General features: G+C 37.1%; 1 protein-coding gene across 2 annotated transcripts in view; it reads right to left on the bottom strand.

Annotated features, from left to right (window-relative positions):
- Window positions 1–2,702: 2,702 nt before the first annotated feature.
- ITIH5 (inter-alpha-trypsin inhibitor heavy chain 5) overlaps window positions 2,703–14,525 on the bottom strand; it is a 90,325-nt gene continuing 78,502 nt past the window's right edge. For both annotated transcript variants that reach the window (XM_074194175.1, XM_074194174.1), the window contains exons 13-14: window positions 10,114–10,491; window positions 2,703–8,322 (exon numbers count right to left, since the gene is read on the bottom strand). In XM_074194175.1, coding sequence (XP_074050276.1) covers window positions 8,024–8,322; window positions 10,114–10,491 — 677 coding nt within the window. In that variant the 3' untranslated portion in view covers window positions 2,703–8,023. The remainder of the gene's footprint in view (window positions 8,323–10,113; window positions 10,492–14,525) is intronic.

Genomic DNA, 14,525 nt, shown 5'->3' with positions numbered 1-14,525 from the left:
AGATCTGCATATGAGCTATGATAGATTTATATAATGAGATTTACTAGAAGAAACTCTGGGTGGGAATGAAACAAATCAAAGATTGAATCTAGTCCATATAGGGCTTAGACCACAAAAGTATGACAGAATGACAATTGCTTGACTGTGAAATTATTTTTACAAAGAATGTTTTTTTATTATTTTTGTTTCAATGATTGAGAGATGAGAGAGGGAGAGAAAATAGGTTTCTTCATTAAAAACACTTTAGGGGTGGTTAGGTGGTGCAGTGGATAGAGCACCAGCCCTGGAGTCAGGAGTACCTGAGTTTAAATGTGACCTCAGACAATTAATAGTTACCTAGCTGTGTGGCCTTGGGCAAGCCACTTAACCCCATTTGCCTAGCAAAAATAAAAACCTAAAAAAAAACTACTTTAAAAGACTAACAGACTGCCTTCGGTGGGGGGAGGGAAACAAGATTAGGGGAAAAATTGTAAAATTCAAAAATAAAATCATTTAAAAAAACACTAAAAAAGAGAGGGTGGGAGAACTACATCTGTGGAATAGTGGGTGTCCTTTTAGTTGAAGTCATTGTATCAGCTTTGCTTAATTTTTCAACATTGTTACAAGAAAGCTCTTACAAGGCAGGAACAACCTTAACATGTTTATGATGTAAAAACAAAACATGTCCATTTAAAAAATAAGTATAACAGTAAAAGCAAGAAGAGAAATAGGACAGTAATTTTGGAGCAGCATGATTATGTAAAAAATTCTGCCAGGATAGAGACTTGTACACACTTAAAGATGGTATCTCCCATTTGAACATCCCTTGTGGGTATGCGAGATAACTATTGATTACTATAGCACTGAGTATAAAACAGTACTGTGGAGTATTAATCTAGGTGAATATGTTGATCATCAGTTTCAGAAAATTTCATTTGCTTGCCTACTTTTCTATCTGTGCTTTCTTCATTTATTTCCACTACCACCCCCTCCCCTTAAGAAAACATTTGCCTCAAGGATTAATCCCTCTATTAAAAAATAAAAAAGCAATGTGTCCATTATCTGACTGTTCAGATATCAGAATTCAGATACTGGACTGTGCTTGACCCAGGTTTAGCTCTTGATATCCATGCCTGTTCATTTTTTAATACTGACACTCCCTCTCCCCACCCACCACTGGGTCTCATTCAACTTCAGCTTTAACTCTTTTCAGATGATACTGAGATTTGGAGTTGATGTGATTTCAGTCTCCTTCCCTGGCCTCTTAAAATCCTTGTCATCCTTTAAGGGTCAATTCAGGGGCCCCCTCCTACAGGAAGTTTCTCTTTATTCTGTTAATTTTTCTCTCCTCTTAAATTTTTTCTGTTGTTGCTGTTTATATGTTGTGCTCCCATTAGCTCCTTGAAGGCAGGGACTATACTTTTCATTTTTAGTTTGTGTATCTCCAGTGTATGATCCAGTCCTTTGAGTATGGCAGGTGTTTAAAACTTATCAAAATGATTTGAAAATGAGACCCAGGAGGCAGTTAGGTGGCACAGTGGATAGAGCACCAGCCCTGGAGTCAGGAGTCCCTGAGTTCAAATTCAGCCTCAGACACTTAATAATTACCTAGCTATGTGGCCTTGGGCAAGCCACTTAACCCCATTGCCTAGCAAAAAAAAAAAAAATGAGACCCAGGAGGATCATTTAATATCAGTGATGAGAGAGGTAGTTCAGAGGAGGGTGTCAGAAGAGAGCCAAAAAAGTGGCAAAAACTATCTTTGAAACAAATAAGGAAAATGCTACCTGAAACTGAGAAGCAGCTTGGCTTGGGGAAATGGGGAAATGAACCTGGAGTCAGGAAGACTTGGGTTCAAATGTTGCCTGCATACCAGCTATGTGACCTGGATAAGTCCCATAAATGCCCTGTATCTATTTTCCTAACTGTAAAATGAGGAAGTTGGATTCCACAACCTCTCAGCTTCCTTTCAGTTCTCAATCTATGGTCCTGAGACCTTGAGATGCAGGAAAACAATTGGAAGATTTATTTGAAGGATTTGGGTGAACAATGGTTCTAAGTGAAATGAGAATGTAACAGAAGTTATGGTAAGGAAAGCAATGTATTTCCCACAAGACAGAAGAACTAAGAGCTACTAATTTGTACTTGATGACTTTTTGAAAGACCAATAAACCTGTAATTCTGTTTCTCTGCATGTTCATTGTATTATTTCAATATGACTTTGTTAATGACAACAATCCATGTATTTCAAAATCCATCTACTGATGGTTAACATCAGTGGACCACAAGCTTGCATTTTTTGCCAGTATAATAGAGTTCTACATTTTTGTTTCCCTTAAAAAACTAAGTATTAGTCCCCTAAAAAAGTATACTCCATAAAAAATACCAAGCTATATTGACATGATTTTTAATGTAAGCATCAACCTCTTTTTAAAAAATAAACCATCTCTCTAGCAAAAATTTCTTCTTTTAAATTGGATCTTAAGTAGCATGCTATAATTGACTTTCTAAAAATGTCCTTTTATTATTTTTATTTGCTTTTCATGGATTGTAATAAATATTTGAAGTAAAACTGTCACGTCTGTTCAGCTATGTCATTTGCTTGCTGCAGGGGTTCCATCTTCTTTTAATCACAGCACTGTGGAATTGAGCATACCCACCCAGAGTGACTTAAAATTCCCTTTAGGAAGCCTTTGAGAAAGAAGAGGTTTACATTATTCATGACTCAGCTTAGCCAGAAGGCACATTTTATTTGAAAAATGTGAAGGAAATTGGGCTAGCAGTCACCTAATTTACCCATCAGGATACAGTTTTCAATTCAGACTAACAAGGAAGCAGCTAAGGAAAGCCAATTCCAACTCCACATTAATCAACATGTATCACTAGCTCTCCAGCTAGAACCAGAAAGAACATCAGAAGCCAAGAAATCCAAACCCCTCACTTTGCAAATGGGGAAAATGAGGCCCAAGAAGGTTAAGGGACTTGCTCCACTGGGGGGGGGGGTGGGGGGGGGGTGGGAAGAGCAGTGCCGTTTCCATTGTATTCCTACCACTTATAAGATTGAAGTCATTTTACAGATCACACTAAAGGTATGGAAAGTAATGTCCTGAGCTAATTCTCTGAGATTCTAGTAGTAGATGCCCCAACATCACACGATTTAAAATGGTTTATTCATGTCTAGTGAGCACAAGGCTCAGTTTCTGGATACTCAAATACTTTTTGCCTCTCCCTACAGTTGGAAGCCTTTTACCACACCCAACTTTTCCTTGTACCAGCTTACTGCCCTTATCACCATCACTGTCCCTTGGTACCTTGGTTCTAAGCTACAGACAAACTGACCTGTGATAAGGGGAAAAATAGCATTCTCAAAATTGTTTAGCATATATTTATCTTATAGGTTAAAAAGATAGCAAACAATTGTAATGGAATTCCCTTTTGTTCTAATGAATAATCCAGCCCCTCACTGAATTGTCCATATTTTCCTTCTTGGAACATTCATTTCATAAATGAGAAGGGGACATTAGGTTTCAAATGTTTAAGCTTTCCTTTGTCCATTTCTTTAAGATTCCAAAATCTACTCCACTCCCCAACACAAAAAAAGAATAAGAAATTTAATTCTATGCAAATGTAACCACCAGAATTATTCTGGAAGAAGAGATGAAATAATATGCCTTCATCTCTTTTTTATCAAGGTGAGGAACTATGGATATAGAACACTATGTAGACTACCACTGTTGTGTGGGTTAATTTTACTGAACTATTTTCTTCTTTTATTTATTTCTTTACTGTATTGTTGTGAGGGATATCTTAGTGGAGAGGGGAGGTAGACATATTTAGGTATTGGGATGATATGACAAAAGATCTCAATAAAAAAAAATTTAAGACTCTAAAGTTCTTGGTCATTAATATCCTCTTACACTGAATGTATACACAAGTCACTTCTCCAGAAATGCCTTATAAAAAACTGTTGTTTTTCTTTCCTTCTGGAAAAGGACCAGGTCATCAGGGAGTTGATATGCAAATGAATTGGATTTAAGTGAGGGAGGGCTGTGTAGTCATCTGCCTTACTTTCTCTTCCTGAGCTATCTGGGTCCAGTGATAAGATCTAGATCAGGAGGACTGGAGATGGTCCTGGAGGCAGTGGGAAACCCTTTGCCAGGGAACAGTCTCACAATAGAATACCAGAATGTTCCTCTGAAAGAGGGTTGTCAAGTTTATTGAATTCATACAACTCCATCTCACCAGCTTCCTAACTTAGCATAAGCACTGAGGACTGAATGTGAACTTTTGATGATTTAAGAATATTCCCAATGGTAGAGAGAGCTCTTGTAAGTTTCTCTTCTAGGAATAGGTCTGGTCTAATTAATTCATTTGGTTTGGGCACACGTCTTCTACTAAAGCAGGGACAGGGCACCAGAGATATAAGTTCCAAGAAATTGTGTGGTCTGGGGCTGCTACAGCAGGTGGACTCACATTAGAGGTAAATTTATTCAGCTAATCTTTAAGTTGATAATATTATATGACCCTTGAATGATGTTATAAATATTCAAAGGGTCCTTGGCAGAAAAAAAAAGGTGACTAGCACAATGTTCTCTGGTACATAGATGTCTAATAAATGTTTAAAATTGCTTAGAGTGTGATACAAGCAAGGCTAAGGTCATTGGTCAGATCCTAATGGCTAGTTTCATTTTCCAGTCACAGTGCATCCAGACCTCTAGCCAGCTTTTCCCACAAAAATGTCAATGTGTATGGGAAAAATCAAATAAATGAAGGCAAAGAGAGTATTGCAGATCCTTAGCTCCTATTATAACAATAACCCTTTAGAGCTGGAAGGGAGACTTGCAATCTTCTGGTCCATCCCTTTATTTTACAGATGGTCAAACTAAGGTACACATAGGTTAGGTATTTGCCCAAAATTGGTGGGACATTCTTAGAATTCCAAACCAGGTGGTGTAACTCTAAATCTGGTTCTTGAAAGTACCAAGTGGATCAGGGATATCACTTCTTGAGACACTTAAAGAAAGGCAGTAGGATTAGAAAATTAAGATATGTTTCTGATTAAAGTCAATTGAATAGCCTACTCATTCCCAAAATTCCAGAAGGAAAATCCACCAATGCATCTCTGTCTTAAACCTAGGTAAGCCAAAGGTATAAAGATGTAAGGAAGGCAAATCAGGAGCTCTGGGAGTAATCATTTAAAAAAATATCTTCAGAAGGCATTACAAAATTCCAGCAGATTGTTGCTTTTTGGACCAAATAAGAAGGCTGTCAGGAAGAGGAATGAGCAGTAAGAAGAATAAAGGTAGTACTATTCTAAGCCCCAAGGAAGGGAAGGAGTAAGGGTTCTAATATTTCTGTACCATCAGCACAAGAATCTTAAAACTGGCTGCTTCCTCCTCCTCCACCTAGGATAAAGAATCCCTAAATGCCCTCACCCAAAGCCTTCAATTAAGTTCCTATTCTACTTGAAGAGATAAGACCTAGATCTGTGGTTAGATTTGTAAGAACTCTAGGATGAAGGAATTCCCTCCACCATTGCAGGTCAGCACCTTTTGTGCAATTTAAAGTCTGAGTGCTTCCTAGAACACCAATAGATGAAGTGATTTGTCAAAGGTCACACAGTCATCATGTAGTAGAAGGTCCTTAAGCCTAGATTTCCTGACTTAAAAGTAAGTTCTATCTATTACTCCTGCTGCCTCTGGGAGATCTAGCAAGGGTATATTGAAAAAGGAGCTTAAAGATCACAAGCCCCCTTGAGGAAAAATGGTCATAAAAATTTTTCTGTTTCTACCATTAAAGAATCTCACAAGGAGCAAATTCTCCTTTTAATCTAAAGTCATCATTCTGAATTAAATTAGACTGGGTTCAACTTAGCTATATTGGGCACTACCCAGTAAAGTAAGAGAAAGGCACAGACCCAGTGACAGGGCAGCAGGTGAGGCAAAGCTAGAGGATCACCAAGACCCTTCTTCATTCTGGCTCACATCCACTCTCTTCTCTTAGTGACAGCAAAAATGCATAACAATCTCTTTGCAGTCTAGACTAGTTGTCTCTGTGCCTATTGTCTCAAAGCAAGAAGCTATTTTGAGATTGTGCTGAAGGAGAAAGAGGATAGGAGATGGAGAGAGAGAGAGAGAGAGAGAGAGAGAGAGAAAGGGGAAGAGGAGGTGGAAGAAGGAGGGAGAAAAAGAGGGAGGAGAGGAGAGTAAAAAAGAGAGAGAACAAATGGGATTGCAAGATAAGGGGATATAACTGACAACTCAGGGAATTAATTCCTGGCCATCTGTTCTTGAGGAGAGAGGTGGATGATTTTAGAAAAGTTAGAGAAATTAGACAGTCAAGTGATCTAACCGACTTCCCCTGAAGCTGTCTGGATCAGACTGAAACACGTGAATGACATTTGTCTAACCCTGAGGTTTCTCAAGGGAAGACAAACATGACAAAAAATTTTCTTATTCTGATTTCTCCCCAAATGCTAGAGCTGTTTTCACATTTCATGCGAGGGCTAGCTTGGAAGTATTCCTAACATAAGGAACCTCTCCTGAGGTTAACACTTGGCCTTCTAATACAGTCCTTGTTAAAAGAAAATATTTCTTTGGCTGAAAACTTCTGGCACTTCTCTTCTGTTTGGTTCTACATACACCCTGCATCTATCTACTCCTCTGATAACTTTCCTCACTCGCTCTGATGGAGACTTGTTTCACTTAAAAGACATCATTCTGAATTAAAATAGACTGGGTTCAACTTGGCAGATGAATAATGAATAGCAGAGCAAAGATGGAGAGATATTTAGAAAAGAGTAATGATAAAGTTTCCTTATAGCTTGTTCCCCATTTAGTATTGCAATTTGGCTTCAAATGAGATGTTTCTACTCCTAGATCCCTAGGACTGTACCCTTCCCTCTTTCATTTGTGACACAGGTTTGGCCAAGGTCTGAAAAAACTCAAATTTCTTCATTTAGACTGTGATTTCTTCGTCCTTGGCCTGTGTAACTCTGAAATGCTGACATTCTTTTCAGGTTTGGTAAGTGTGTGCTCTCCTCTTCCTGGGAACATGCAAGTTAATTCCTTACAGTTAGCTTGCCTGCTAGAGTCATTCTGCCCCAAATCCAAGCCAGCCCCTTCCCCAGCCACACCCCATTTCCACTTGGGACCATTCAGTTCATCATCTCCTGAAGAATCTTTCATTGCAAAAAAAAAAGAAATCATCCAGAATCTATTAGAGTAAACCAGAGATTTCCTAGGGTTTCATAAGTGACAACACACAGCTGGCAATATTCTCAGAATTCCAAGCAGACTAGTTCAAATCCACATGATGTTGGTTATTTTCCCTCCTTTACAAACTTAGCATAACTAAATAAATAGGAAAATATCAATAAACAAAGTCCAGTTATTTACAAATCCAGCTAATAGGATTTTAGGTGCAGAAGAATTTATCTCAAGTCAACATCTACAGTGAACCAAAACAAATTAAGCTAATTTTTAAAAAGGTGAGCTAACAGCAAGGAGGAGGAGGCCTTCCTAAGGAATAATAGAGTTGTTGGCCATTATCAAAACCATGTGCTACTTTTAGGATCTATAACTACAAACAAACTAGAGGTTCCTTCCCATTCCAGGAGCTATCCATGCATCAGGAGGACTTAAAAGTTTTTCAAAGGAAAGTTTGCCAAGCATTGGAGAGAGGCAAAAGGGCATTTCCACATCAAAAACAAGGTCTTATATCAACCAACCTGCTTCACTAAGGAATTGGTTCATTATGGCAGTTGTTGAGATTCCTTTTGGAGCCCAGTTAGGGCAATGTTAAGGTTTCACTTGCTTCTCCCTCTTAGTTCTGTCATCTATTTCTCCTCATGGGTGGGGAAGGGGAAAGCAAAAAAAGGCAAAGAAGGAGGGAACCAACTTCTTCACCCAAGTCTCCCCTCACTATCCTTTGGTCAGCTTAACTTTTTTAGAGAATAGTTGAGTTGCTCAGGGATGTGGTTTGAAGAGTTGCATGCATTAAGATGTTACAATGTGCTCTTATATCCAGGGCTGGCATGTCCTACAATCATTGGGATGCTCCTCTTCCAAAAGTAGTCTCTGTGTCAAAAGGATGAGAGGCTAGGTAATCCTTGTACTCTCCATCAATGAGCTTGGCTGAATTTCTGGCAAACCAGCAATCTATCTGCTCTTGTCCATTGTAGATTTTCCTCTGTTTCCAGATCACTGGAACTCGGTGCCCTTTCACTTTTAGAATTTTCTCAGAACTTAGGTCTGCCTGGGAGACTGAAGGTTCAGTATGGTTCCAGTTAGAGCCCAAACCAACTGATTCTTTTGTTAGTTTAGGTTCTTGGTTCAGGAATTGACCTACAGGAGGAGAAAAGAACCAAACATGAATCAAACCCAGTTAGCACAGATGCGATACAATATTTGGCCCCAGTTTGGGATAACTGAACAGTTATTACAGTTAGTAAAGGAGAATGCGATGACATCATTAGGAAACTTTAAGATGAACAGTTTAAGATTTGGAGAAGGAAGGTAAGTTTAGTGCATAGGAAGTTAGGAAACCAGGATTCAAATCCTGATACTTTCTAGCAATGTGACCCTGAACAAATAATTAAACTCTATGACTCAATTTTTTCACGTATAAAATGAAAAGGTACAACTATCTAAGGTCCTTTCAAGATCTAAATCTATGATCCTTTTCACTGACTCCTCCCAGAAGTATTTCCTTTCCCCTCCATGTTTGGAGACTGTTTTCATAATGGGCTGTTTCCCACTACCTTACAATGGAAATTTTCCAGACCTGTTCCATAGAGATCTACCAACTCTGCTGCAGTCCCCTAAGCAAAGTGAGAATGAGTCAGGAATGATAGGGAAGTAGGATTAGGCCTTTTTGGTAGTCCCAAGATCCCTTTGCTAAGCAGAAGCACTGAATGTATGAGTAAGAGGTTGGAAAGGTGAAAAATAGGAAGCAGTTCATTCAATTTGAAATTCATAATCAGAATTCCTTTAGTCAAGTGGAGTTTTAGACCCCAATCTACAACAAAATTCATTCTTATTAAACAAGATCTTGCTAAAATGTTCAACTCAAAATACCAGGAAGTCATGTCTTCACAACCTAACTCTGCATATTAGTTTGGTCAGTAAAGAAGCAAGAAGAGTATGACTGGTGCTGTTCCTAAGAACCCAGGGGATTTACATCAAAAGAATTAAAAATGACTTGAACTTCATTAATGCCATTCTTCTGACAGATGAGGAAAAACACAATCTTTCACTTTCTTATTGCATTGATTTCTACAGTTTACTTCCCATCCTAGAAAGTCATTATGGATGTCTAAATGAGAATCCAAGCTTACATATATTCTCTTATAGGAGAGTGTTTGTACAAAATTTTCTCTAACTAATGAAATTAAGAGCCAGGTATCATGGTAGGAGGTGAGGGGAAGGAGCAATCATTTATTTACTTTTTAATATTGCTAAGCACTGTGCTGAATGCTTTACAAATATCTCATTTGATCCTCACAGGAACCCTGGAAGGTAGGTGCTGTTATTATCCTCATTTTACAGTTGAAGAAACTAAGTCAGGCAGAAAGGGGTTTAATGATTTTTCTCAAGGCATATACTGCTAATAAGTATCTGAGGTGGTATTTAAACTTGGATTTTCCTGACTCCAGGTCAGTGGCCAATTCACTGCACCACCCAGAAAGATCTGGGTTCAAGTCTTGCCTTTGCCACATACTGACTATATGATGATCATGGGTAAGTCATTTAACTCCTCACGTAATTCTTCTAAGACTATAAATTGCAGCTTCTTATCCCTTATTCCTTTCTTCAGGCATTCCCTAAACCATTAAATATAGGAGGAGGGGAAAAGAGGAAAGGGAAGTGAGAGGAGAGAAAAGAAAAGGAAGAGAAAGAAAAGGAGATGGGAGGGAAGAAGAGAGAAAAAGGGAAGTCAGAAGAGAAGGACAAAAAGGAATAGGGAAGAAGGGGTGGGAGAAAAGAAATATCAGTAGCCTCAACTTCAAGTTAAAGGACTTAATTGTTTCCTCCTAAAACCCAGTATAAATAGAAGGCAAGCACATATACTTACTCTAACATACACACACACACACACACACACACACACACACACACACACACAGAACCTCTTACCTAAAAGTCCATGACAATTGGTTGAGAGTCCTTTGCTATTGGAGATGTAGAAGCCAAGATGGTTTCGTTGGTAAGGAGCTGGATTTTTGTAGAGGTGAATAAGGATAACAAAAGTAATTGTGCCCTGGATGGTCACTGTGATGTTAGCATTGGCAGAGACAGACAACTCCAGCCCCCAGCTCCCTACTACTACACTCTGGTTGCAAGGGAGGACCAACCTGTCCCCACCATCCAAGACAATTCTGTTTGGTGTGATTTCCAAGTAAGATCTCTCTGGTTTATTGATGAGAATGGTGATGGTTCGGAAGTAAGTTCGATACTTCTTATGGCCATTTGGAGGAGCTGGGGCCCCTATTAATTCTCCATTAACTGTGACACCTTATGAAGGGGAGAAAGAAAACAAAAGTATGGTTAAGCTAATTATTCCATTCTCAAAACAAAGAATCCAGAACCACAATCAGAATGCTGTCATAATGTGATCCTTTTGTCCATGAACAGATCAGTATTGACTACTACCAACTAGCTGGTGATTGACAAGAGTGTGACACTGGGGCTCTTGGCCTTATCTCCTTAGACCCCATTCTACCTCTTGAAAAATTGACTGCGTGTTCTATAGCATGTCTCCAATTAGGATCTTTTATTTGCTCCAGTCCTAACAAGACATCTTAGGATGTCACATTACAGTTTTCAAAGATTAAACATGGATGAAAAGATTGAGAAGAACAGATGCAAAGCAAAATAAATGGAGCCAGAAAAATAATCTACAAATGACTACAAGATAAATGGAAAGAACATCAACAAAGCTTGGATGGTGAGTAATCATCATAATCAAGAAGAAAAGAGTTGTTGAGAAGAGGGGTTTCCCTCAGTTCACTGGAGAAGAGAGTAATGGGTGTAAAACATTTTATACACTGTCAGGTTCGGCTGAAGTATAGGTTAGTTTTGCTAAAATGTTTTCTTGCGCTCTCCTTTTGTCTGTTACAAGGGGTAACTTTCTGTGGATAGAGGAAAGGAGGGATATATTTTGAAATGAAGGTTATGTAAAATCAAAAGATATTAATATTTTTCAAGGGTAGGTATTATGTAGTGAGATAAGCATTGGATTTGGAGTAAGAGAATCTTGGTTTGAATCCTGACTGTACTTCCTGGGTGACTATGGCTATATCACTTAACTCTCTGAGTCTTAGTTTCCTCATCTGCAAAATGAGTAGATTGGCCTAGATAACTTTTGGTGTCCTCTTCCAATGCTAAATTCTAAGACATAATGAAGTTTTTCAAATAGATGCAAATGTTCATACTGCTTGGCTGAATATCATACAAATGATAGCCTCATATAAGATATCTTAATATCTAATGAAACAATACATACTGAAATGGATTGTTCTCCCTGACTAAAAGCAATATATATCAGAGACTCCTGCCAAATAATGAGAACTTCATTTTCCCTAATTAATCCTCCTGTTCCAGAGCATCTTCTTAGCCATTCCAGAAGATGACAAGTAAGGTGTCATTTCAGGTGCCACCTCTACTACCTCCTCTTTCTTGGCACCCCCTAATTATTAGCTGTACTCTGAGTTCAAATTATCTATCTTTATTTATCTATATTAATGTTTTATTTATTCACATCATTGAACGTAAGTTCTTTGATGGCAAAGACCAGTACGTTTTTTCCTTTGTTTTATAAGCATCTTTGCCCATATTAAAAAGAATGTGTGTGTGTGTGTTTTAATTAAATTGAAAATTCTCATTGCTGGAGTCAGGAAAACAAAGACAGAGGGATAAGGGATGCCATCCTGTGCTGAACCTACATCAGTTATTTTTTAAGCTTTCTCTATATGAGTTTCTATTAGGAAAGCGTCAAATCATTTTCATAGATAGCAAACAAAACTGAAGATTTAAAGAAACTTTATGAACAGTGCCAATTACCTTGGGGCTCTAGAACTCTGCTGAATCCTTTGACCTTAGATATCTGAGACTGAGTAGCTAAATAGCACAATGGATAGAATGCTGGGATTAGAGTCAAGAAGATTTGAATTCAAATTTCAGCCTCAGGCACCATTTACTAGCTGTGTCACCTTGGGCAAGTCACTTAATCCTGTTTGTCTTAATTTCCTTATCTGTAAAATGAGGTTGGATCAATTCACAACTCCAATATCTTCACCAAGAAGACCCCAAATAAGTTCAGAGTCAGAAAAACTCCAAAACAATAGGCAAATAATTAATAAAATAAATAAAAATGCAATAAAACACAGATAATATTAATTTGTGGTTTTCTAAGTCAATATATATATCCAGAAGGATTGTTATGTATAGCTTCATGGCTACCATTTATATTTAATTTTGCCTACAAATTGAGAAGTGACTAGCTCAGGATCACACTGCCATTGTGTATCAGAGGTAGGGTTTGACTCAGGTTGTTCTGGCTTTGAAGTCAGGGTTACCTAACTAGGAGCTCTGAAGCTTGGTTTGAACTCAGGTCTTATCTATTGCAATATGTTGCCCCTGATCTCTTTTAATATATATACATTACAACAAAATTAAGAGAAATCATATGATTATCTCAATAGATGCTGAAAAAGCCTTTAACAAAAAACGACAGCACCCAATCTTATTAAATATACTAGAGGAGTTTTCCTTAAAATGTTAAGCAGTATTTATCTAAAATCATCAGCAAGCATTATATGTAATGGGGATAAACTAGCAGAATTTTCAATAATATCAGGGGTGAAACAAGGATCACCACTACTTTTCAATATTATATTATATTAGAAATATTAGTTTTAGCAATAAGAAAAGAAAAAGAAATTGAAGGAAAGAATAGACAATGAGGAAAAAAAACTTTTACTCTTTGCAAATGATATGATAGCATACTTCGAGACTCCTAGAAAATCAACTAAAAAACTACTTGAAAAAATTAACATTTTTAGCAAAGTAGCAAGATATAAAATAAATTCACATAAATCATCAGCATTTCCAAATATGACCAATAAAGTCCAAGAGCAAGAGTTGGAAAGAGAAATTCCATTAAAAGTGACTGTAGACATCATAAAATACTTGGAAATCTACCTCCCAAAACAAACCAGAAACTATATGAACACAATTACAAAGTACTTTTTATACAGAGTCAGATCTAAACAACTGGAAAAATGTCAATTGCTCATTATTAGACCAAGCTAATAAAATAAAAATGACAATTCTACCCAAATAAATTACTTATCCAGTGCTGAATCAATTGAACCACCAAAAAAGCTATTTTTAGAACTATAAAAAATAGTAACAAAATTCATCTGAAGCTATAAAAAGTCAAGAATATAAAGGGAATTAATGAAAAAAATTCAAAGGAAGGTGGCCTAGTTGGACCAGATCTAAAACTATATTATAAAGCAGCAGTCATCAAAACTTTCTGGTACTGGCTAAGAAACAGAGAAGTGGATCAGTGGAACAGATTACTATAGTAAATTACTATAGTAATCTACACTTTGATAAACCCCCAAGACACTGGTTTGTAGGATAAGAACTCACTATTTGACAAAAACTGCTGGGAAAACTGGAAAAACCTATGGCAAAAGCTAGGCAGAAACTCACATCTCACATCCTATACCAAAAATAAGGTCAAAACAGGTACAGATTTAGATATGAGAAGTGATACCATAGACCAGTTAAGAGAACAAGAAATAGTCTTTCAGTTGGATCTATGGAGGGGAGAAGTTCATAGGCAAAGGAGAAATAGAGAATATTATAAATTGCAAAATGGATATTTTGACTAAATTAAATTAAGTTTTTACACAAAGTCAATACAGCCAAGATTAAAAAGAATACAGAAAGCTGGAAAACAATTTTCACAGCTAGTGATTCTGATAAAGGATTTTTCTAAAATATATAGAGAACAGAATCAAATTTATAAGATTACAAACCATTCTTCAATTGATAAATAATCAAAGGATATGAACAAGCAGTTTTTCCAGATGAAGAATTAATACTATCTTTAGTATTATGGAAAAACTGCTCCAAATCATTATTGATTAGAAAAAATGCAAATTAAAACCCTAAGATACCACCTCAGATACCACTTATCAGATTGGTTAAAATTTTAAAAAAATTAATTGGTTAAAATTAAAAAAAGAAAAATGATGAATATTGGAGAAGTGGGAAAACTGGGACACTAATGCACTGTTGATGGAGTTATGAACTGATCCAACCACTCTGGAGAGCAATTTAGAACTTTGCCCAAAGGTAAATAAAACTATATAGATATAGATATAGATATAGATATAGATATAGATATAGATATAGATATACCCATTGATCTAGCAATGCCACTACAAGATCTGTATCCTAAAGAAAACATAAAAGGGGGAGGACCTACATATACAAAAATATTATAGAAATTTTTTTTTTGTAAGCAACAAAGA

Source organism: Macrotis lagotis, chromosome 7, assembly GCF_037893015.1.
Source record: "Macrotis lagotis isolate mMagLag1 chromosome 7, bilby.v1.9.chrom.fasta, whole genome shotgun sequence".
NCBI lineage: Eukaryota > Metazoa > Chordata > Mammalia > Peramelemorphia > Peramelidae > Macrotis > Macrotis lagotis.
The sequence above is the reverse complement of the archived record's forward strand: the minus strand, read 5'-3'. Positions and strand labels throughout refer to the sequence as shown.